Source organism: Chroicocephalus ridibundus, chromosome 1 (genome assembly GCF_963924245.1).
Source record: "Chroicocephalus ridibundus chromosome 1, bChrRid1.1, whole genome shotgun sequence".
Classification (NCBI taxonomy): Eukaryota; Metazoa; Chordata; class Aves; order Charadriiformes; family Laridae; genus Chroicocephalus; species Chroicocephalus ridibundus.
The window spans coordinates 9,124,414-9,147,759 of record NC_086284.1 but is presented as its reverse complement, the minus strand read 5'-3'; the positions used below and the strand labels follow the sequence as shown (position 1 = coordinate 9,147,759).

The 23,346-nt window shown below is 53.9% G+C and overlaps 2 protein-coding genes across 8 annotated transcripts in view; one reads left to right on the top strand and one right to left on the bottom strand.

Annotated features, from left to right (window-relative positions):
- Window positions 1–2,869: 2,869 nt before the first annotated feature.
- On the top strand, window positions 2,870–9,847 carry P4HA3 (prolyl 4-hydroxylase subunit alpha 3). Of its 3 annotated transcripts, none has more exons than XR_010070487.1 (13): window positions 2,870–3,358; window positions 3,990–4,132; window positions 4,579–4,799; window positions 5,966–6,115; window positions 6,206–6,323; window positions 6,435–6,592; window positions 6,674–6,850; window positions 7,269–7,333; window positions 7,516–7,675; window positions 8,276–8,333; window positions 8,598–8,666; window positions 9,384–9,480; window positions 9,678–9,720. XR_010070487.1 is itself a non-coding variant. In XM_063330652.1 (13 exons), the coding sequence occupies exons 1-13, from the start codon at window positions 2,913–2,915 to the stop codon at window positions 9,746–9,748; spliced, it is 1,872 nt and encodes a 623-aa protein (XP_063186722.1). In that variant the 5' UTR covers window positions 2,870–2,912; the 3' UTR covers window positions 9,749–9,847. The 3 variants fall into 3 exon arrangements, 2 of the variants coding, with proteins under 2 accessions (XP_063186722.1, XP_063186631.1); XM_063330652.1 differs by having other exon boundaries at window positions 6,206–6,257; window positions 8,271–8,333; window positions 9,678–9,847; XM_063330561.1 differs by having other exon boundaries at window positions 8,271–8,333; window positions 9,678–9,847.
- Window positions 9,848–11,847: 2,000 nt separating this feature from the next.
- The window catches only part of PPME1 (protein phosphatase methylesterase 1), a 36,962-nt gene continuing 25,463 nt past the window's right edge, over window positions 11,848–23,346 (bottom strand). Inside the window, exons 8-15 of one of the 5 annotated variants that reach the window (XR_010070115.1) lie at window positions 23,239–23,304; window positions 22,327–22,459; window positions 21,466–21,595; window positions 19,549–19,593; window positions 18,544–18,608; window positions 17,465–17,532; window positions 13,151–16,113; window positions 11,848–12,521 (exon numbers count right to left, since the gene is read on the bottom strand). Coding sequence is in view for 1 of the 5 variants with exons in the window: in XM_063327804.1 (XP_063183874.1) it covers window positions 16,095–16,113; window positions 17,465–17,532; window positions 18,544–18,608; window positions 19,549–19,593; window positions 21,466–21,595; window positions 22,327–22,459; window positions 23,239–23,304 (526 nt within the window). In the remaining 4 variants the exon portion in view is untranslated. Of the gene's footprint in view, window positions 16,114–17,464; window positions 17,533–18,543; window positions 18,609–19,548; window positions 19,594–21,465; window positions 21,596–22,326; window positions 22,460–23,238; window positions 23,305–23,346 lie in introns of all 5 variants that reach the window. The other 4 variants (XR_010070119.1, XR_010070116.1, XR_010070118.1 and 1 more) reach the window with 4 other exon arrangements.

Here is a 23,346-nt window from a genome sequence, read left to right as displayed (position 1 = left end):
TCCCGAGGGAGATGACCCTGCTGGGGAAGGATGCGGGATGTCCCCGAGCACCGTCACCTCCCAGTCCATCCCACCGCTACATTTTGGGCACGCAGCACCTGGAAGAGATGAAGACCCACCCCCAGTTCGTGGGGTTACTGGTTTTTAGTGGGGTGGGGGGGGGGGGGGGGGGTGGGGGTTGGTCTCAGCGTCCCCTTCTTACCGGTAGCGCCGGGGACAACCGAAATGTCCCTGCTGGGTCTCGTGGGTGAAGCAGAAGCGGCGGCAGTGGCCGGTGTTCTGGGCGCAAGGTCGGGCGCTGGTGGGGATGGCATCTCCGGGGGGTCCCTGGGGGACGCTGGCGGTGGGGTGCCGGGGGCCGGGGGCCAGGAGCACGGCCAGGAGCACGGCCAGGCGCAGGACAGGCATGGTGTGGGGACACCGGTGTCACCTGGGGTTGTATTTATGGGGTTCGGCCCCGGGGAGGTGGGGTTTGGTGGCAGAGGGTGCTGCTGGATGGGGTTTAGCGACGGGCGACGGCTCTGCCTGCGGCGGTGGCTGGGGGGGGGAGAGGGGGGGACACAGGGGACAGGGAGGGGACACGTGGGAGGGTGGGCGGGGGGGGGGTTGTTTGTCTGGCTCCTTGGGGTGACTGGCGGGGGGGGGTGGAGAAAGGGGGGGGATGATGCTGGGATGTGGGATAAGGCTGAGTGATGGGGACATGGGACACGGAATGATGGGAGTGTGGACACGGCTGAGTGGTGGGGACATGGAATGATGGGGACACGGGACACGGAATGATGGGAGTGTAGACACGGCTGAGTGGTGGGGACATGGAATGGTGGGGACATGGGACACGGAATGATGGGAGTGTGGACACGGCTGAGTGGTGGGGACATGGAATGGTGGGGACACGGGACACGGAATGATGGGAGTGTGGACACGGCTGAGTGGTGGGGACATGGAATGATGGGGACACGGGACACGGAATGATGGGAGTGTGGACACGGCTGAGTGGTGGGGACATGGAATGGTGGGGACACGGGACACGGAATGATGGGAGTGTGGACACGGCTGAGTGGTGGGGACATGGACCACAGCTGAGCAATGGGATGGGGGACTTGGCTGAGTGATGGGGATGTGTGACATGGAGCCATGGGGCCATGGGACGTGTCTGCGTGATGGGGACATGCAACGTGGCATGGCAGGGACGTGACACGGCTGAGCGATGGGAACGTGGGATTGGCTGAGTCATGGGGACGTGAAACACGGCTGCGTGATGGGGACGTGCAACATGGTGGAGTGACGGGGACACGGGACACAGCTGAGTGGCGGGAATATGGGACACAGATGAGTGATGAGACATGGGATGCAGAATGATGGAGACAAAGGACCTGGTGGAGTGACAGGGACATGGGACGTGGCTGAGCGGTGGAAGATGGTGTCCAGACCCTGGAGCGGAGGATCTCGGAGCAACGCCCACCCCAAGCTCTGCACCCATCGTGCTGCTATGTCCGTCCTGTCCTTGCACCCATCATGTCCTTGCACCCGTCACGCTCCTACATCCATCCTGTCCTTGCACCCATCAATCACCCCCCTGGGCTGTAGGACAGGGCTGGCCCCTGCCAGCCCCTCGGTGTGGGTGCAGCCGCCCGGGGAGAAACCCACATTTCCCAACTTCTCTTGGCCTTTCCTTTGGGAATTCAGCCGATTTTGGCCTGTTTTCTCCAGGAGGCTCCAGGGGGCGGTGGGGGCGTGTTATTTTGGGGTGCCATCGTGGTGCTGTCCCTGCAGACGGTCCACCTGAGCAGCCACACCGACGAGGTTTCCTGCAAATAGAGCTTTTCCCAGGGAGAGAAAGCGTCTGCAGTGTTGGTGGGAACCCAGCAGGACGTCCCCAACCCACCGCCCTTACCCCACTGGGACAGGACGGGATGGGGACAGGGAGGGATGGGGACAGCATGGGATTATTACAGGACAGAGTGGGGACAGGCAGCAGGGGACACACAGGATGGGGACAGGGAGGATGGAGACAGGATGGGACAGGGACAAGCAGGATGAGGCCAGGGCAGGATGGGGACAGAGAGGATGGGGACAGGGTGGAATGGAGACAGGGAGGATGGCAATAGGAAGGATGAGTCCAGGGCAGTTTGGGGACAGGCAAGAAGGAGACAGGCAGGATGGGGACAGGACAAGACAGGACATGGACAGGCAGGATGAGGCCAAAGCAGGATAGGGAGAGACAAGAGGGAGACAGGCAGGATGGGATGGGGACAGGGACAGGCAGGAAGGGGACAGGATGGGATGGGGACAGGACAGGATGGGGGCAGGCAGGATGGGGACAGAAGAGGGGGACAGGCAGGATGGGGACAGGCAGGAGGGGGACAGGCAGGATGGGGACAGAAGAGGGGGACAGGGACAGGCAGGATAAGGCCAAGGCAGCATGGGGAAAGACAAGAGGGGGACAGGCAGGATGGGGACGGGGACAGACAGGATGGGGACAGACAAGGGGAGGACAGGCACGATGGGGACAGGTTGGGATGGGGACAGGGACAGGGACAGGTAGGATGAGTCCAGGGAAGGATGGGGACAGGCAGGATGGGGACAGACAAGGGGGACAGGTGGGATGGGGACAGGGACAGGCAGGATGAGGCCAGGGCAGGATGGGGACAGGACGGGATGGGGACAGACAAGAGGGGAAGAGGCAGAATGGGGGCAGGATGGGATGGGGACAGGGACAGGCGGGACAGGGACTGGACGGGGACGGGGACAGGCGGGACAGGGACGGGATGGGGCCAGGCAGGATGAGGGCAGACAAGAGGGGGACAGGGACAGGCAGGATGGGACGGGGACAGGCAGGATGGGTACAGGCAAGAGGGGAAGAGGCAGAATGGGGGCAGGACGGGCTGGGGACGGGGACGGGGCCAGGCAGGATGAATCCAGGGAAGGATGGGGACGGGATGGGATGGGGCCAGGACATGATGGGGCCGGGAAGGATGGGGACGGGAAGGATGAGGCCGGGGCAGGATGGGGATCAGCAGCACCACGCCCCCACCCCCCCCCACCCCCCCCAGCCAGCGTGGCGGATCCGGGGCACCCCCCCCATCCCCCCCCGTCACCCCCCCAAAAGGCGGGGCCTCCCCGCCCCTTCCCCCCCCCCCCGCCCTCTCCCGGGACGGCGCGGCTGGATGCGGGCGCTGGGGGCGCCGGGGGCGTTGGGGCTGGGGGTGCTGCTGGCCCTGCTGCCCCCCCCCGCCCCGGCCGAGACCTTCACGGCCATGCTGAGCGTCCGGAGGGCGCTGGGCTCCGAGGGCCGCCTGCTCCGCCGCCTCCGAACCTACCTGCGGGAGGAGAGCGCCCGCCTGCGCCGCATCGCCAGGTACCGGACACCCCCCCCACCCCCACCCACCCCCCCCCCGACCCCATCTCGGTCATGGGTGGTGGTGGGAGCATCCCCTCCCCTCCAGGCACCCATATCCCCCCAGGGTTGGGTGCCGCCCCGGCAGGGAAAGGGGGGGTTAATGCAGCCCACACCAGTTTTTGGGGGGTGTCACTAAATCGGAGCTGGGGGCATCGTGGGTGGATGGGGGAGCACAGCCCGGATGCTGCCCACGCCAGCCCAGCCATGTCCCAGGAGGGGGACGCGGTGCCCCCCAGCCCTGGGCTGGGGACCGGGGACGTGGGTCACAGGATGCCCAAGGAACTGGCCATCCCCATGTACCCACCAGGAATGGGGTCTACCAACCTCGATGGGGTTTTCCCCACCTCTGGCTTGGCTAAAAAGTGGGGTCTGGGGATGTGGGGCACAGAATCCCCAAGGAACTGACCGTCCCCACGTACCCACCAGGGATGGGGTCTACCAACCTCGATGGGGTTTCCCCACTTCTGGCTTGGCCAAAAAGTGGACACTAGGGCAAATCTGCCCAACTATTGGGGGGCTCAGACTCCACCCTGGGGGTGTCACCACTGAGGGGCATCACTCAAAGTGTCACTCACTGAGTGCCTTGTAGGTTTTATGAGAAGGTCCAGGCACTGCACCAGGACCCCAAGGCCTCGGTGGACAACCCCTTGCTGGCCTTTAGCCTCATCAAGCGTCTCCACTCTGACTGGCCCAACGTTGTCTACAGCGATGAGGCCGCTGAGAACACCCAAGGTATGGGGGGGATGCTTGGCTGTGTGCCCTGTCACCTGGGGAGAGCTGGGAGGTGATGGTGACCGGGTGGAAGAGCATGGGAATGGGTGGTGGAGCTGGAGAACAGGTGGTGGAGTTGGAGAATGGGCGGAGAAGCAGGAGAAGGGATGGAGGAGCAGAATAGGTGATGGAGCAGAAGGGATGGAGGAGCAGGAGAATGCGTGGAGGAGCAGAATGGGTGATGGAGCAGGAGAACGGGTGGAGGAGCAGGGGAATGGGTGGAGGAGCAGGAGAACAGATGGAAGAGCAGGAGAATGGGTGGAGGATCAGGAGAATGGGTGGAGGATCAGGAGAATGGGTGGAGGAGCAGCATGTGGGGTCCCTGGGAATGGAGAAGGGCTGATAAGAGTGATTGCACCCCAAAAGCTCGTTAATCCCCCACTGCGTGCCCCATTACCCACCCTCAGTACTCCAAGCCGGCTTCAAGGAGGTGGAGCAGGAGCTGCCTGGAGCCGAGGACCTGGATGGGGCTGCCCGGGCACTGATGCGGCTGCAGGACGTCTATGCACTCAGTGTCAAGGGCATGGCCAACGGTGTCTTCCAGCGAACCGGTGCCGGCCGGCCGCCCCTCTACAGCCCTGGCCGGCGCGTCTCCCTCTCTGCTGATGACTGCTTCCATGTGGGCAAGGTGAGGACAGACCCCATCAGACCCCACAAAGCTTTTCCAGCCCAGGATGTTCCTTCTGTAGGGTTAGACGTTGGGTTTTCTTCCCACGCGGATGCGGAGGGGCCCCTCTGACTCAGCCCACAGGCATCCACCCGCCTGCCATCGCCTCTCGGCTCTCGCCCAAATAATGGGGCTTCTTGCTGCTTCGTGGCTTGCGGAAGGGAAGAGCCAAGCCGGTGGCCTGGGGGAGACCTCCTGCCCCAGCATCCCAGTTGGGTATCGGGTTGGGTCCCGCCCGGGGGTAAAAGTGGGTCCGTAAATCCCTGGGAGGGGATTTGGGTGCTTTGACAGAGGTTTTTGTTGAGGGCAGAGTCCGCTGAGTGTCACGGCAGAGCTGGGATGGAGTGTTAGAGTGTGGGTTGGGGTGAGGTGGGGTGGGGTGGGATGGGAGGAGATGAGACAGGACGGGATGGCATGGCTTGGCATGGCATGGCATGAAATGGAGGTGGAGGTGCAGATGGAAATGGAGGTGATGGAGACGGAGGTGCAGAGAAGGATGGGGATGGGGATGGAGATGGAGACGATGGAGATGGAGATGGAGGTAGAGGTGCAGATGGGGATGGGGCTGGAGATGGAGGTACAGATGGGGATGGGGATGGAGATGGGGATGGGGATGGAGATGGAGACGGAGATGGAGATGATGGAGATGGAGGTAGAGGTGCAGACAGGATGGGGATGGAGATGGAGGTGCAGATGGGGATGGAGATGGAGATGGGGGTGGGGATGGAGATGAGGATGGAGCAGTATGGATGGCATGGGACAGGAAAGGAAGAGATGGGACAGGATGGAGATGGTTTGGGAGGGAATGGGGATGGGAATAGAAAGCAACAGGATGTGATGGGACAGGATGGGTGGGAATTGCAATGGCATGGAATGACAAGGCATGGGGACGGGATGGAGATGGGGTAGAATGGGATGGGACAGGAGAGGATGAGACAGAGTAAGGACACGATGGCAGGGCAGAGGAGTGGGATTGGGATGAAGATGGTCATGGGGATAGGATGGGATGAGAAGGGGATTGGTCAGGATAGGGGTGGGATGGGATGGAATGGGATGGGACACGGTGGGGACAGGATGCAGGCCAGGCTGGCCCAGCCAGCAGGCCCGGGCGATGTGCTGTCTCGCAGGTGGCCTATGACATGGGTGACTACTACCACTCCATCGCATGGCTGGAGGAGGCTGTCAGCCTCTTCCGCCTCTCCTACGGTAGCTGGAACCCCGAAGACCGGAGCAGCCTGGAGGATGCTCTGGACCATCTTGCCTTCTCCTACTTCATGGTACAGCCTTGAGTCCCATCACCCCGGTGCCTGGTGTAGCCGAACCATGGGCAGGGGGATCCTCACGGGTTCTCCGCTCCCCCTATCCAGGCTGGAAACATCTCCCATGCCTTGAGCCTCTCCAGGGAGTTTCTCCACTATGGTACACGGGACAACCTCGGATGTGGCAGGAGGAGGGGAGAGGTTTTGGGGTGTCCCCATCACCTCTGTATGACACCAGCCTCCTTCACCCTATTTCTTGCCCCCACATGGGGTAATTCTTGCCAGGGAAGGGGGTGATGGGGACATGGCATTTTGGGTGACACCACCTCTCCGGCAGATCCCAGTAACAGAAGGGTGACAAGGAACGTGGCCAAGTATGAGAAGCTGCTGGAGATGGGGACGGCGGTGAGTGCTGGACCCCTCCAACGCCCCAATGGCACCCGCCTGCAGAGCCGTGACGCCTACGAGGAGCTGTGCCAGCGCCCGAGGGGGCAGGTGGGGCTGGCGGGGGGGGGTGCCATGGTCCCCCACCCCACTGCTGTTGCCCCTTTCACATGCTCCTTGGTCCTTTCTTAGCCGGCTCCGGAGCTTCACCCGCACCTCAGCTGCTCCTACGAGACCAATGGCAACCCCTACCTCCTTCTCCAGCCTGCCAAGAAGGAGATGGTCTGGATCCAACCCTACGTGGCTTTGTACCATGATTTCATCAGTGACGACGAGGCTGAGACCATCAAGGGGTTGGCAGGGCCCTGGGTGAGCTGTCCCCGTCCCCAGGGATGTCCCCATCCTGGACGAGGGTGCCCCAAGAGCTGGTGGTCCAGGGTGGACCACCCTGAGCATGCAGAGATAAGAGGGGTTTTACGCCAGGGCTTAGCCAAAGCCTTCTGCAGCGAGACCCTGGGGGAGGGATGAGCCCAGCTTAGCTCCATCTAAGCCCCCCAAGATATTGTGGGGAGAAACCAGGTCCATGCATGCACCTAAACTCCTTCCCAGCTAGGCTTGACTTGCTGACACCCAACTGCTTCCATCACCCTGGTGGGACACCTTGGGGTGGGGATGTTTGGCAACCAGCTGGTATAAATCCACCAATTTCGACCCCGACCGGGGTCCCTGCTTGGTGTGGGGGTCCCCATCTGCAGCAACATCTGCCCCCCCCCCATGTGTCCTCCAGCTGCAGAGGTCTGTGGTCGCCTCTGGGGAGACGCAGCAGAAAGCCGAGTACCGGATAAGCAAGAGGTAATATCCAATCCCTCCCTTGTCCTCCAACCAGCGGGACCACCATGGCCCCATCGCCACCACCGAGGTGGCAGTGAAGCCATGCTGGGGAGGCCTGGGTCCTCCACACCCAGCAGGGCTGGGAGGGTTAAGCCCAGCCACGTGTGAATTTGGGGGGTGCTGAAGGTGGGGTGTTCCCACAGCGCATGGCTGAAGGACACCGCTGACCCGGTGGTGCGGGCGTTGGAGCAGCGCATCGCTGCCGTCACCGGCCTGGACCTGCGGCCACCCTACGCCGAGTACCTCCAGGTGGTCAACTATGGGTTGGGAGGCCACTACGAGCCACACTTCGACCACGCCACGGTCAGAGAGCTGCCTGGGTGGTCATGGGGTGGTGTGCAGGGTGGTTCTTGTGGTGCTCTTGAGATGGTCCTTGGGGTGATCCTGGGATGGTTCTGGGGGTGGTCTCTCAGATGGTCACTGGGGAGGTCCCTGGGATGGTCCTGCGGTGGTCTTTGAAATGGTCCCTGGGGTAGTCTTTGGGGTGGTCTCTGGGCTGGTCCCTCAGATGTTCCTGGAGGTGGACCCTGGGGTGATCCCTGAGATGTTGCCCAGGGGGGTCCCTGAGGTGGTCCTTGGGGTGGTTCCCATGGTGGTCTCTGGGATGGTCCCTCAGATATCCCTGGAGTTGGACCCTGGGGTGATGCCTGTGATGCGCGCCTGGGGGGAGGTCCCCGGGGGTGTCCCCATGGTGATCCCTGGGATGGTGCCTGGGATGTTCCTGGGAAGGGAGGGAAGAAAGATGGAAGGAAGGAGGGAAGGAGAGAAAAGAAGGGAGAGGGAGAGGTTTCCCTGGGGGCAGCTCAGAGCTACCAGCTCTGTTAGGGTGTGAGGTGCCTCCAGGCTGAGCTGTGTCAGCATGGGACTGACTGTCCCCATCTCCTCGCTCTTGGGGCAGTCCAGGAAGAGCCCCCTTTACAGAATGAAGTCAGGCAACAGGATCGCCACCGTCATGATTTACGTGAGTCCCCCCCCATTTGCGGGCCTAGAGAGACTGCACTTGTGTGGTCATCAGTAGGGTTCAGAGTGAACAGGGTTTGAGATGGGTGAGGGCAGCCCTAAATCAGACCTTGGTGGGGTGTTAAAAGACAACATCTGTAGAGTATTTAAGAGTGTGTGCTGGGAGGGACCAAGGGAGGTTCTGTGCCTCAGTTTCCCCATGCAAAGCAGCCATATCACAGGGGGAGGAGGAGGGCCATGGCTCATATTTTTGCTCCTTTTCCAGCTGAGCGCGGTGGAGGCCGGCGGTTCCACCGCCTTCATCTACGCCAACTTCAGCGTGCCCGTGGTTAAGGTGAGGGAGACCCACACGAACCCCCCGGGAGCGGGGACGGGGGACGCGGGACGCTGCTCTCTTGTGTCTCGTCTCTCGCAGGGACTTGTGGCCGAGCCTGTCCTGATGCCAAACCCCAACCCTGGAGCTCCCTGATCTGTTTTGGGGTGCCAAACCCCCACCCTCAGTCTCCTGGCACCCTTTGAGAGGAGCCAAACCCCAATCCCGCAGCTCCCAGCTCTGGTTTGGGGGGGGCCAAACCCCAGCCCCGGGGCTCCTGTCTGTGTTTTGGGATGCCAAAATCCAATCTCAGGGATCCCAGCTCTATTTTGCGGTGCCAAAACCCCAACCCCAGGACTCCCAGCTCTATTTTGGGGTTCCAACCCCCAATTCTGGGGCTCCCAGTTCTATTTTGGGGTTCCAAACACTAATTCTGGGGTTCCTGGCTCTGTTTTTGGGGCACCAAACCCCAACTCCGGGGCGCCCAGCTCTGTTTTGGGGTTCCAAACACTAGTTCTGGTGCTCCTCACTGTTTTGGGGTGCCAAACCCCAGCCCCAGGGCTCCCGGCTCTATTTTGGGGTTCCAAACCCCAATTTTGGTGTTCCTTGCTCTGTTTTAGGGGTGCCAAACCCCAACCCCAGGGCTCCCGGCTCTGTTTTTGGTGTTCCAAACCCCAATTCTGGTGCTCCCGGCTCTGTTTTTTGGGGTGCCAGACCCTGGGGCTCTCTGCTCTGCAGAACGCAGCTCTCTTCTGGTGGAACCTGCGGAGGAACGGGGACGGTGATGGGGACACCCTGCACGCCGGCTGCCCTGTCCTGGTCGGGGACAAGTGGGGTGAGAGACGGTGCCTGGTGTCACCCTGGGGTGACACGGGGTTGGAGGGGCAGCTCTGCCGGCGGGGAGGCAAGAGGTGCTGGGAACCTGGAAAATTCCTGGATAATGGGGAAAAACATCACCGATACTGGAGCGGGGTTGGAGAGGGGTGCAAGGGGACAGAAGCGGGTGGGGATCCTTGTCCTTGTCCCTTCCAGTGGCGAATAAGTGGATCCACGAGCACGGGCAGGAGTTTCGGCGGCCGTGCAGCGCCGACCCGCAAGACTGACCCATCATGGGCTCGAGGACAAGGCACCCATGGGTGGCAAAGCCACCTCGGCGCAGCATGTCCCCAAGGCTGCAGCAAGAGGAGGGAGGGAATGGGGTGGCAGCAGTGTGGGGTGCTATGGGGGGCGGTGGCACTTGCTAAGCCATGGCTGAATCCAGTGAAAATAAAGTCAAAAGACACTAAACTGGAGTCTAGGGGAAATACCTCAGTGTGGTACCAGAGGGGATGATGTGGGGGTGTGCACGTGTCTGCACATGTCTGCGTGCCCCCACCCCTGATCCTAAATGTACCCTCAAGTCCCTCTCCTCCAGCCCTAGATGAAAAGTCTCTCTTGCTAAAAGGACTGGCAGTTAGTGACATGGCATTTCTACGGTCATCAGTAGGCTTCAGAGTGAACAGAATGGCCATAGAAGACCAGAGCAAAGCCAGTACGCTATTCTTCCTCAAATAAGCCTCCTGCAGTGCCTGGCTGCATCTTGGGCCCCATTGTGCAGCCCCACACTCCGCTCTCGCCCCAACAACAGCACAGGGCCCCCCTCCCCTGCACCCCAGAAGGACTTTGTTGCGGGGAGAAGGCAGCTGCTGCCTTCCAGCCACCCTGGCCCCCAGCCTGCCCACGCTGGGCCACGCTTGTGCCAACACCGCTCCCCCGGGGCCCCGCAGACAAGCTGCCTTTCTCCGGCCCGACGGCGGCACCTGCGTGACTGGAAGGCAAAAAAGAGGCAGCAGGGCTCTCCGGCAGCGCCTGGAGATCGGGCAGGGAGCCCGCGCCGCTCTCCTCGGGTGTTCAGGATCCGGAACAGCCTGGATGAAGAGAGGGTCAGGCAGAAGGACACCATGGGCCCCCGCACAGAAACTCCCTGACTCCCTCCGACCTCATCTATGCGACGTTTGGATGCGATGAAAACCCTCCCAGATGGAGAGGCGGGGGGTACCACAGACTGGGGAGGGTCCAGGCCACCCCGTCACCTCTCTGCTAGCTGGAAGGAAAAGGACAAAAACTGGGGAGGGGGGATAGAGACACCAGGCAGATCTCCCCCAGGGCCCTCCTGCCTGTTTTGGGTTAAAAAATGTGCATTTATCACTCCGTGGCTGTGTTTATGCAGCCCTGGGTTAACCCTTCCGCCCAGGGGATGAGCTGGGAGCAGTATCGGGGCAGGGAAGCAGGAGCGGGAGCAGGGCTCCAGCCCGGCACTGTAGGAGGATGCTACAGCAGCCCTTAACCCTGCTTGAATGTAAACTTTCCAGAGCAAAACTCCCCCAATTCCTGCTCTTCAGGCATTCAGGCTGTATTATAAAACAGAGGGTCCGACGCAGCACAGGTTCCGTAACAGCCAGAGCGCCGTGGTTTATTACTTCCAGATGTTTCTGTACACGTGGGAGCCATCGCTCACCGAGAGGAGGGGAAAAAGCAAAAGCTGTAGCTAAAGCATCCCCCCCGGCCCCTCCCCACACTGGAGCGGGGAGAAGGGATGGGGGGAATATTTCAGATGACGAGACGCTTCCGTGAGTCACCAGAAAAACCCAAGGTTTGGGGTTTGGGCCCAGGAACAGCTGGATTGACACCCCTCCTCCACAGGCTGCTCCGAGGAGCCCGAGTAGCGCAGCCGAGGGGAAAGGAGGAGTTCCTACTCCAGGCTTTTCACAAATGCTTTATTTGTAGGCGAGAGAAAGGGACACGGAACAAGACACAAAGAGGATGAGGCTGACACGGGACACAGAGCGGGGTCTCCGGAGAACTCACACACACATTTTCCTTTCGGAAAGAGCAGCACGTGGTAAGAGGTCAGCCCGCCGGATGGGCACAGCTTGGACTAAACCGGCCAAGCATCCAACAGCAAAGCTCAGAGCAAACACCAAAGCACTATCCCGCAGGTTTCGGATGCCTTACGGACACGGCGCAGCGTTACAGACGGATCAGGGCAGAGGATACGGCCAAGGGAGGAGGGTTTGGGCAACACAAACGGCAGATTCAGGCTGTGAGCGGAGCACCAGGCTGAGAGACGGTGTTATAAATGCCCCACGACCAAGTTTTTTTGGAAACGGCAACCCATAAACTATTTTTTTTTTTTTTTTTTACTTCACCTGAAGATCTAAAGTCTAGATCTTCAGGACGGTTGAGCACCAGTTCAAACCAGTGAATGGCTGATCACCAGACACCTCTGAAGGTCTCTCCTCCCAGGCCCTTCAACACTCAAGATAAAAGGCAATAGCGGAGGGGAGGAGAAACAGCAGCACTGAAGTCGAGGAGGTGGAGAACATCAGCACAAAGCCGTTTGCTCTCTCTCTGTCTACTACCGGCTGCTCACCCGCTCACTGAGGACCTCGCTGAACGTGGCAGGACACTGATAAAAGTCTGCGAAGTCCTGGGATGGTCTCGCTGAAGGAGAAGCCAACGAGCGACTTTGCCTATTGCAATGGCTCAGCCCTGCCCTGCAGAGAGAAGAAAATCAAGGAGGTTCCCCTCTGAACTGCCCCAGTGCAGTATTTGCTGGGCTCCTGGTGGTACCGACGGGATCTACCACACCACCACCACCTCTGAGAGCTCCCCGACTTCTAAACTTCAGTTTAGAAGTTACCTCTCAGAGCCCCCCGACCGCCATCTCCGTTTACAAGTCACTCCCTGCTTTACTGTAGTGCTTTTTTTATTTTTTTTTTTTTCCAGAGGGTGTCTCGGCTGCACAGAAAGTGACCTCCAGTCGCAATAAACATCGGTATTTTGAATTGGCTTTGGTATCACCTCCCGCTTGCTTCACGCCTGGACCAGGACAGGCTGAAGACAAAAAAAAAAAAAAAAGAAAAGGCTCAAAAAAAATTAAAAAAGCAAGCTCTGTGTAGCAATGTGATTCAGCAACCATTGCAGCACTGAGTGTCCGCGTCGGTACGTATCGATCACCCCGGTCACTAAAAGCGTTTTCAAAACACCAGCAGGGAGGAACTCGGCTTGAGCATGTGCAAAGAATCATAGAATGTGTTGGGTTGGAAGGGACCTTTAAAGGCCATCTAGTCCCACCCCCCTGCAGTGAGCAGGGACATCTTCAACTAGACCAGGTTGGTCAGAGCCTCATCAAGCCTGGCCTTGAATGTCTCCGGGGATGGGGCCTCCACCACCTCTCTGGGCAACCTGGGCCAGTGTCTCACCACCCTCAGTGTAAAGAACTTCTCCCTAATGTCTGATCTAAACCTGCCCTGCTCTAGTTTAAACCATTGCCCCTCGTCCTGTGGCTCCATGCCCTCGCAAACAGCCCCTCCCCAGCTTTCCTGTAGGCCCCCTTCAGGGACTGGAAGGGGCTCTAAGGTCTCCCCGGAGCCTTCTCTTCTGAAAAGACACGCAGCCAAGCTCTGCGTTCGCAGGATCTGTATACAAAGCAAGACTACACGCTTTGGCAATACAGGAAATACCTTTTTTTCCAGCAATCGCAATGCTCCTGGAATCTACAAGTCACCGAGGGTTTTGTCCGGTGCATGTAACACAGGAGCTGGCAAAACCCCGCCTGGGTCTGATATGAAAAATTTAAGTGAATCCTGCAACAAAGCAGCCTCCCCCAAACGGCATCTTCCGTTCCTGCCAAGCCTTGGGATTTTCCATTGTGAAAGTTTCCACCGATCCTCAATCCAACAACTGAAACAAAAGCAAGAGAGATTTCTAAAGAATCAAAAGCGGCGGCCTAAAACCAGCACCTTTTCAATTCAGGAAACCTCCTCCTGTTTATCTGTTTTTACAGAGCCGGTACAATGCCGTGGACCGTGGAAAAACGCAGTGAAAAGCTGGAAGTTACGGGGGAGTTTTCTAGATGTCCCCATTTTTCATGAGTCAAAGAAAACACCACTTCTCTCCGCAGCTTTTACCACGGTCGGGGAGATCCTGCACCTAAATCCCATTTATCTCTGCCTGTAGCGCTCAGAAAAGGGGGAAGAAACTGCAACAGGAGCATTAACTATTTTTCAGACAAAAGCACAGTCTTAAAAATGGTATTTGGCTCGAGACAGCCGAAAGGAATTCCCCCTCCACCCACCCCCCCCCACCCCCCGCTATTGCTGCTGTCCCTGCAGTCACCTTTTTTTGAAGCCGGCACGACGCGAGCTGCCTATTTCTGTGCAAGTCAGGACCGAGAGCTTGGCACGGAGCAATGCCACATTGACCAGGCTGTTGAAATATTTATTTTTTTTTTCACTCACTTCTCAAATGGTAACAACAAAATATAATTCTGGGGAGCCCACAGGATTCAGAAACATTCATTCGTTTTCCCAATGGTGCTTCTACAGAATACAAAACCGATTTTCTTTTGCTTTCCATGGAGTTTTTTGTGTTTTTTTTTTTTTTTTAATATCTCACAAACGGTAAAAGCAAATGAAAAGGATAACGTTGAGAGGCAAACGCAAGGAGTTACCGCAACGAATCACTCAAAGCCGGATCCTCCAAGTTACTTCAGCACGGAGGAATGTGACTTCACCGAGATCATTCATGAGTACGACAACAGGCACATGCTTAACTATCCCGTGAAGAGAGACTCTGGACACACACACTGAATTATTTAATCTCTAACAATTTGAACACAGGAATCATCTGGAAAGGACCGAGAATTTTGCCAAATCTTCAGGATAGAGCTGGGGAAAGTGCTATTTTGCATCTCAACTACTGAAGATCCATTTAATCCATCGGCAACTAAACCAGGGGTGGACGTTACATCAAGGTCACAGTAAACTAATGCAATAATTAACACGGTGACTTACGGGGGGAAGCGCCGGGAGCCAGCAATTGCTCTTTTAACACCTGAGTGCGGTGACCAAAGTGCCAGGAGAGAGAAGAGCTCTCTGGAATGAGGTTTTCTTGTCTCTAATTCGGCCATTTCCCACCCTGATGCGTCAGGGGAGAAGGGACGCAGAGCTCAGGGTATCCAGGGCTCACACGCGAATGAATCCGAGGAGATGACTCTCCATCAGGGTAAACGCCAAGGTTAAAACGGGCTTTGCCAGCTCTTCACACTGTCTGCCTTTGCCCCACCTGCACCTCTCAAACGCCAAGAATTCCCGATGGCTCTTGTCACAGGACAGACACGCAGATGCACATCGCAGCTCCCAAATCAGGCCAACAACAGAACTATGCCTCAGCAAAACAGCGTTAAAATACTGCTTTCATCATACAGCATCAAGGGGTTACGGACACAAGGCAAAAAATAAAAGATTTCAGACATCCACCAGCAACATATTGAGGAAAATTGCTCCAAAACGTGTCTGCTCTTACGCTCAAGAGTGATTCTTAGGTGAAAGCAATCTGACGAACTGTCTGTGGATAGTTTAACCCTGAAGAAAAGCTCTCTGTGTAACTACTGCATTTACATGGAAATATGGAAGGCAGGCAGCGAAAGGATCTAGGAAGTGACAGTGAAAACAAGGTCTTTCCTCCAGTACTGGGTGGCGGGGGGGAGAGCATAAAGCAGCAGCAGCTGCCTACACCTCTGCATCAACACCAGCAGGACTGACTCCAAGCTCTTCCAGGGTTTTATTTACTGCGCTTTTTGCATATTTTTTTTTTTTTCATCCAAAAGGCGTCGATCTCTGCTCAGTTGTGTGTAGCAGCTACAAGAAGGGAAGCACAAACACATTCCAGAGAACTGCGTTGTTACCGCTGCTTCTGTTAATGTGTCTGCGGTAGACGGAGTTATCCAGGCTCTTTTTCTCAGTGAGAAACTGAAACAAGTATTAAGAAAGCTGCAAGACTGAAATGGAGCTCACGGTCCCCCCTCGCCTTTTGGTTTTACAGTCCTGTCCGACATTGCACAGGAAGGTAGTATCTAGGCTGTTCCCGCAGATTAACTCGTAAGGCTGGCACTGGTGAGACGAAACCTGAGCTCCCAACGAAGCCGATTCCTCATCTGCTTTAGGGGAAAGAAACGTGTATATAAAAAACAAACCTAAGGGGCACTTCAAAGACGGTTAGACAATTCCATGGAGAAATCCTGAAGCCTTTGGCTATGCTGCAATGCCCTCGGTGGATCTGGATTGCCAACGGCCCCTTTGCCGTTGGGTCCAAGAAAGCCTGAGAATCGACGGAGATCGGTATGATCGACTACTTGGGATTCCAGGAGGTCTTTCCTTGTGGCAGCAGAGAGGAGCCTGTTTCCAAGGGCCTGAAGAGCTTTTCATGGTCTTCAGTACAAGCTGCTTCCCAGCAAGGAAGTCCCTAAGCATTTACACATTCTGGAGAACTAGTTCTAGGGGATGAACCTCACACCAACTTCTCACTGCTGCTGAACTGGAGAGATGAAAGGATATGGATACATCACAGTGGCCTCTGGTGCAGTTTTATTTACAACAGGACTCAGTGCTGGAGAACACCAGGATATTAACAAGCAGGAAACACACTAGGAGGGAAAAAGGAGAATGGAAGAAAGGTCACATGTTAAAATCAAGGCATTCTCTGCAGATATTTGACCCTGCGACATCCTAAATGTAGTCGATTACCCAAGATTAAACACGGCCAAAAAGAGTCTATCGAGCAGGTTAAAATCAGCATTGATGCATTCAACAACTGTAACAACTTGTGAGCTACGTAACAGTGAGAAGCACAAAAGCTTCATATATGTGAGACAGCACAAAAGCTGTCTACAGCTTAAAGACACAAGAAAGGCCAGCAAGCCACCACACTTTCTCCAAGCCTCTGGTTTTAAAGCTGCTTTTGCTACAGCCAGAATAGCAGGAGCAACAGGTTAATGCCTTCAAAGACTCACAGAGATCGCACAGGTTGCCAAACACCGCGTGGAGATTCAACGTTGCAGTGCAGTACAGTCCTTTGGGCTTCTCCCTCTCTCACCATTTACACACCAATCTACACTACACTATATCCTTTCGTTGGATTTAAAATATGCAGTCCACAGTCCTGCATGTCTACTGTTTCGTCCCCAAGGGCACAAGATAAAGGGGAAAAAGAGCAAGAGGTCATCCAGCAATACCTCTCTAGCACTGCCAGTCCTACGGCATCACACATTTTGGGGCTTCTAACTTTCGTTGAAGAATTCTTAGCTAAAAGCAGGAAGATTTTTCAGGACTGCTTAAGAAACACGTTTATTTTAGGATCACCTTTCAGGTGAATGGTAAAGCAGATTACCACCTTCCATGAGGTCTATGCACTGGTTTAGTTTTTAGCTTTATGGTACTGTAACTAAGACTCTGTTGAGTTTTTCCAATCAACCTTATCAGTCACAGCCTGCTCTCGCTGCTGTGTGGCTGGTCAGAGAGGCCTGTCTTCTGCGGTTTATTATGATACGAAAACACATGAGATAAGTATGGGAAGCCTGCAAAGGGAAGCACACAGCTTTACCTGTCTAATCTCACCAGTATTTCTTGGCCAAAGAGTGCGGAGCAAGTAGTTTCCAAAACACAGGGCCTTGACTACTTAAATAAAACGCTATTTAAACTAAATACCACAAAGCTCGTAATTCTGCCTTCTGGCAGGCTATAAAGAAAGGAATCAGCTAGGGAGGATCTGCTTCGCTCCTCCCCTCCGAGGAAGGAGGTTTCACTAACACCTGAGAAGTTTAGAGAGAACACATAAACACACACATTACTGGCTGCGACTCAAAGCTGTTTGTTTACATGTGGTTTTTAGCATTACGCGAAAATTCCAACCTCCCACGCTGAGAGCCGAACAGGCAGGCAGTAAGAGCAAAAGCTCTGCTCAAGGACTGCACAGCGCCAGCACCCGCAGAGCCTTACCACTGGAATCCACCGATGGGCTCTGTAAACCTGTGACGGATCAGGAACGTCGCAACAGCTTCAGCAACCTGAGGGAAGGGGAAAAAAAACTGGTCCGAATTTAAAGGGACACAAAGATATCAAGGAATCCAGTAGTTTTCAAAGCCTGCAGCATTTCCAACAACAGTTTGTGTCCTCAGAACCCTCTTGCTGAATCCAGTTTGCTTCTTTGAAACTAAGAGCTCCGTGTAATGGTCTTATATATAAAAGAAGGAACTACGTGCTTCCACCTTTACACAATCAAGAACCGACAAAGCTTTTTCACCACCTCTTAAAACAATGCCTAAGTTTAGCAGGTTAAAAAGGTGTGGTGAAATCACGACACAAGTTATTCCTATAAAGAATAAATCAAGGCAGTAACCCGACAGTAATAATACTGCTTAGAATGTATGTTAGAAAGAATAACAATGTAAGAACTCAGTATGTTTAGATAAAAATCCCTATTCCAGATTGGTAAAGTGAAGCACAGAAAGGCGGAGTTTTACACGCACAGCGGTCAGTATAGAACAAGCATTAAAACCAGACGTGTTTCCAACCACAGGCTCCACTGGCTGCACCACATTCCCGCTCCTATCTGGACACTGTCTTCAGCAGTACCCAGAAGCAGCACTGCTCTGTCTGCAAGCTGTTTCGGTAACATTTGGTTTGTATTTGGAAAATGGGAGCCACCCAACTCAGCAAAACACAGACCAATCCCAAATGCTTCTGCTTAGTGCATGGGAGAGTGGAGAAATCCATGAGGAAAGGCAGGAGGATAAATCCACACTCCACATGGTAAGAGTTAGTTCTATCACCACTAGCCCGAGAGTTAAATCTGTAACTTAGCCAAGCCCTGTGTCATGTAACATCTTAGCCCAGGCTTTCCAGCCAGCTTAAAAAAATGTGATTAAATCCAAGCTGGTTTGTAAATAGCCAGTTAAGATGTCATGCCAAAAAATGCCTCTGAAGTATAATCTCTGCTTCACAGTAAGCAACAGACCCCTTTCGCATATAAACCGTGAAGACTGTGACTTATCTAGCTTCAACACGGCGTTGCTCACCTTGTCTGGAGCATCTTCATGGACTGCATGGCCACACTGTGGGAGGACCTGCATCTGAAACTTCCCTGCGGATCAAGAGAGTCATCACTGCAGCTGCTTTTCAAGTGGCCTTGATTTCTAACAGCAAGCAGTTCTTGTGTACGCAGGAAACATCAGACGCTACACTCTTAAAAGCACCGTGACTGTTGAATTCTTCTAAAAAGGATCTCGCATTCTTTACAAACAAACCTCACTAAACGCATCAGGCAAAGAGTGACCACGGAAGGCACAAGAGTCTAAAGCAAAGTGTACAATACACACAGCAGTTTCAAAAGAAAGCAAGAACCAGCTGCTTAATTCGTCTTCTCCAGGTGTAACTAGAGCAGGGTCCCAGGAGTTAAAACGAAGCTAAATTTCTTAGAGCTACCTTTCAGAGTTGGAAGCATTATCAGATTATCGGATCTACCTTAACGTAATGTTTATCCTGCTACACAGTACTACTTTCCAGTACCGGTTGCTCTGGGAATCAATGAAGCTGGGATAGGGGAAAATAACCCCAAACCACAACCCCCAAAACATTAATGCAGATGATGAATCTTGGTCTGATGTCTGCCAGAAACACCAGGAGACCAGACAGTTTTGGATGGTCCCAAGCGTTCTAGCTAGGAACCTCAGGAATGTTGTTAGAAAGGGAAAAAACTGATTAGAAAGAACCCACGCAGACCATCATTCTGGTCCAAGAGAAGTGTGGCAGTCCCATTGCTGGAAACACTGAACAAAAACCGTGGCAACACCCTTCACAACTTCCAACTGAACCTTTTTCTTCTCAACTTCTCCACCTTTCCTACAACCACAGACAGTTAAAGAACAGTTTGGGATGGACTAATTCTTTAATGCACATTTGTTTCAATATTGACTGCACCTGGTAAGAGACCATTCCAGCTCTCTCTCGTGTACCCATAGCAACAAGCTACCATCCAAAAAGAGCATTACAGTAAGGATAGAGTAACAATATTAAATATTTACCTTGCATCTGTCCAATTGTTAGATCTTTATCCAGCCTGTCAACACCTACAATCAAATAAACAGATGTATCGGAGAAAAGCCAGAGAGAACATGACTGCCTAAGCAGGGCTTTACTCAACGTTTTCAAGGAGACATTTGGCTTGAAAAACTCAAAAGAAACATCATCTGACACCCACAAGGAGTTTGCACTGCTGCACCTCAAGAGTGTAAAGTGACATGAAAGAATCCCAGCCAAAAACGCAAGAACACATCCTTCCCTACAACTTAAAAGAGTATTTATCTTTGTTATCTTGGTTACACAATTTCCCATCAGGGTACAAAAAGGGCCTAGAACTGGCTCTACAACATTGATAATTTGACTTTCAGTTGAAAAGTTCAAATCAGGTCCATATCCGTAGGAAAAAATCATAGTAGTGGAGGCTGAAGGGCAGCTTCATAGAATCATAGGGTTGGAAGGGACCTCTGGAGATCATCCACTCCAACCCCCTGCCAGAGCAGGGTCACCCAGAGCAGGTGGCACAGGAACGCGTCCAGGCAGGTTTGGAATGTCTCCAGAGATGGAAACTCCACCACCTCTCTGGGCAGCCTGTGCCCAGGGCTCTGCCACCCTCACAGGAAAGAAGTTCCTCCTCATGTTTAGGTGGAACTTCCTGTGGTCAAGTTTGTGCCCGTTACCTCTTGTCCTGTCACTGGGCACCACTGAGAAGAGCCTGGCCCCATCCTCCTGACACCCACCCTTTCAGTATTTCTAAGCGTTGATAAGATCCCCCCTCAGTCGTCTTTTTTCCAGACCAAAGAGACCCAAATCCCTCAGCCTTTCTCCATCAGAGAGGTGTTCCAGTCCCCTCATCATCTTGGTAGCCCCTTGCTGAACCAGGGAGCCCAGAACTGGACACAGTACTCCAGCTGTGGCCTCCCCAGGGCAGAGCAGAGGGGGAGGACGACCTCCCTCCACCTGCTGGCGACACTCTTCTTGATGCCCCCCAGGATTCCATTGGCCTTTTTGGCCATGAGGGCACATTGCTGGCCCATGGTCATCCTGTTGCCCACCAGGACTCCCAGGTCTCTCTCTGCAGAACTGCTCTCCAGCAGGTCAGCCCCAGCCTGTACTGGTGCATGGGGTTGTTCCTCCCCAGGTGCAGCACCCTACACTTGCCCTTGTTGAACTTCATAAGGTTCCTCTTTGTGCAGACCTCCAACCTGTCCGGGTCTCTCTGTATGGCGGCACAGCCTTCTGGTGTGTCAGCCACTCCCCCCAGCTTTGTGTCATCAGCAAACTTGCCGAGGGTGCACTCTGTCCCTTCGTCCAGGTCATTGATGAATATATTGAAGAGGACTGGACCCAGTACTGACCCCTGGGGAACACCACTCGTCACTGACCTCCAGCTAGACTCTGTGCCCCTAATCACTGCCCTCTGAGCTCTGTCGTTCAACCAGTTTTCTATCCACCTTACTGTCCATTCATCAAGCCCACTCTTCCTAAGCTTCCCTATGAGGATGCTGTGGGAGACCGTGTCCAACGCCTTGCTTAAGTCAAGGTAGACCACATCTACCGCCCTCCCCTCATCTATCCATCCAGCCATGCCATCATAGAAGGCTATCAGATTATGATGGCATGGATCTGTCCTGTTTGCTCTTCTTCCACACCATACAAGTAAAACACCCACCCGACAGCAGCAAGGCACAGTATGTCATTATGTGCTATTTTGATATTAGAGGCGCTGAACTAATTCCAGATCTGCACGGATCAAATGGACTGGGTTATGATATTTCAAGAGACATAGAAAAGCCAAGGTGGAAGAGAGATCTGCTAGTATCAGGAGAAACATTAGCCAAACGCTGGCCCTATTCTCTAACGTCATGCGGGACTGCAATGACCAGCCACTGAACCTGAAGAGGAGTGGAAGAGACACATACCAGCTAAAAGCAAAAGCTTTGGAGTTGGGCAGCTTAGGAAGAGGTTAGATAAACCCCTGAACCAGCCATCCCAGTACTTTTCTGTTTTCGCCAGTTCAATTCGCCATGTGTATAAGTGCTCCTTCTTTGTCTGCAGGGAGGAGAGAGAGCTCTGCATTAGCGATCAGTAAAACAGCTGAAATAAAATGAACTCAGAGTGCCACTTGGAGGTATATCTAAAAAATACTGGCTCCCTCTGGTGGATTCCAATTGGATGACCCTCCTTGCTCCTAAACTTCTCTCCAAATCAAAAAGTATACAAGTAAGGAACAACGAAGTCAGTAAGTGCTAAACCTACAAATGAAGAGAAGGCTGCAGTTTTCAGGGCACTCAATTTGCTATTTTTCACTGGCACAAACAGCTCCCAAATTGTCTGAACATCCAGACTTGGCTCTTATTCAGGTGACAGAAATAAAAGGGGCTAAGCTGGCTGCAACGATTTTCCTCGAGGAATTTACATTCCTAGCTTGCAATCGCCTGCATGACCTCCTGAATGCTACTGCACCTTGGAGACAAACGAAAATACAAGAAAGACTCAGAAAAAGAGCGTTACTCATTCAGGCCAGAAGCCCCATTTCAGGCCGTATGCACTAAATCTGTGAGCACCCGAGGAAAGAAAACCAAACATGTTTTCAGGTGCCAGTTCAGGACAGAATCAGTGGCACAAGACGAAGAAGAAAAACAACAGTCACAATGTAAAGTTTTTGGTCCCTGGAGTCGCTCCCTTTCATGTTAGAACGATCTGGATACCTACGCAGCTACTTCTCTTGGAAGGGAGCATTGTGCAAACACGAGCAGAAAACACAGCAAGGAACTCCCTACCTCTGTGTCATCTTCTTTCTTCCTTTTGTTGACAGAGCCTCCCCCTTCCTCATCCTCTTCCTCCTCCTCCTCTTCTTCAATAATACCCTCCACTATGGCTTTAGGACATTCAGGACTGGCAGCCCCTTCGCACCTGTGAAAATAAAACTAGAAACTGATTCCCTGCCAAAACAAACAAAAACCCAAACTGTTTTTAACCTAAAATAGTCAGCAATTTCTCAGATAGTGGCTGAGAAAAATCCCCCCCAAGTTTAAAAGTAGCTGTGGATGAAAAATACAGTCGTGACTAGCCAAGGCACTGGGGACCTGTGCAGAATATATGTCAGAGTGCAAATACAAATGCAAACAACTAAAGGAGGCAGAAGTGGCAAAACAGTCAACGATAGCTTTTTTAAAAATGGGGTGCGGGACATTTGTAAAGGCTCGAGGTATGGTAAGGATTAGAGCGGCACAGGCAGGTCACTCCAATCCCCCAAGCCCACCTCAGATCACTCCTGAAATGCAATAAATAATTAAACAATTACTAAAAGGAGTGGAAGATACAATACCCAGAAGGTCAACTCGATTTAGGGCAAGATTTCTGAAGAGGCATCAGACTAACACTTATTTGTTCACGTGTGCGGAAAGGCGGAGAAAGCAAGGAATACACAACCAGCACTAGTTAAACTTTTTAAAACACAGCTCTTCGCAGATTTTGCCCCAGGGAAATTTTGGCCAGGTTTTCTCCAAGTGACATGATTATCGTTCAGTGCTGCTGCAGGTATCAACTGCGATCAAATGATAAGAAAACTGTATTTGCTAGAAGAAATTTTCACTTCCAAGTGCATTTATGCTCTGTGGAATGGTATTGTGAAATATACAAGATGATTTTAAGAGCTCTAAAATAAATAAATAAATTTAAAAATCACTTACTGTTTGACTTGACCGACCATAGAAACTCTGGCAGATTCAAGATTTCTTATCTGTCCACTTTTTACACTAGAAAAGAAAAAAAATTGGAAGGGCATAAATAGTTACTAA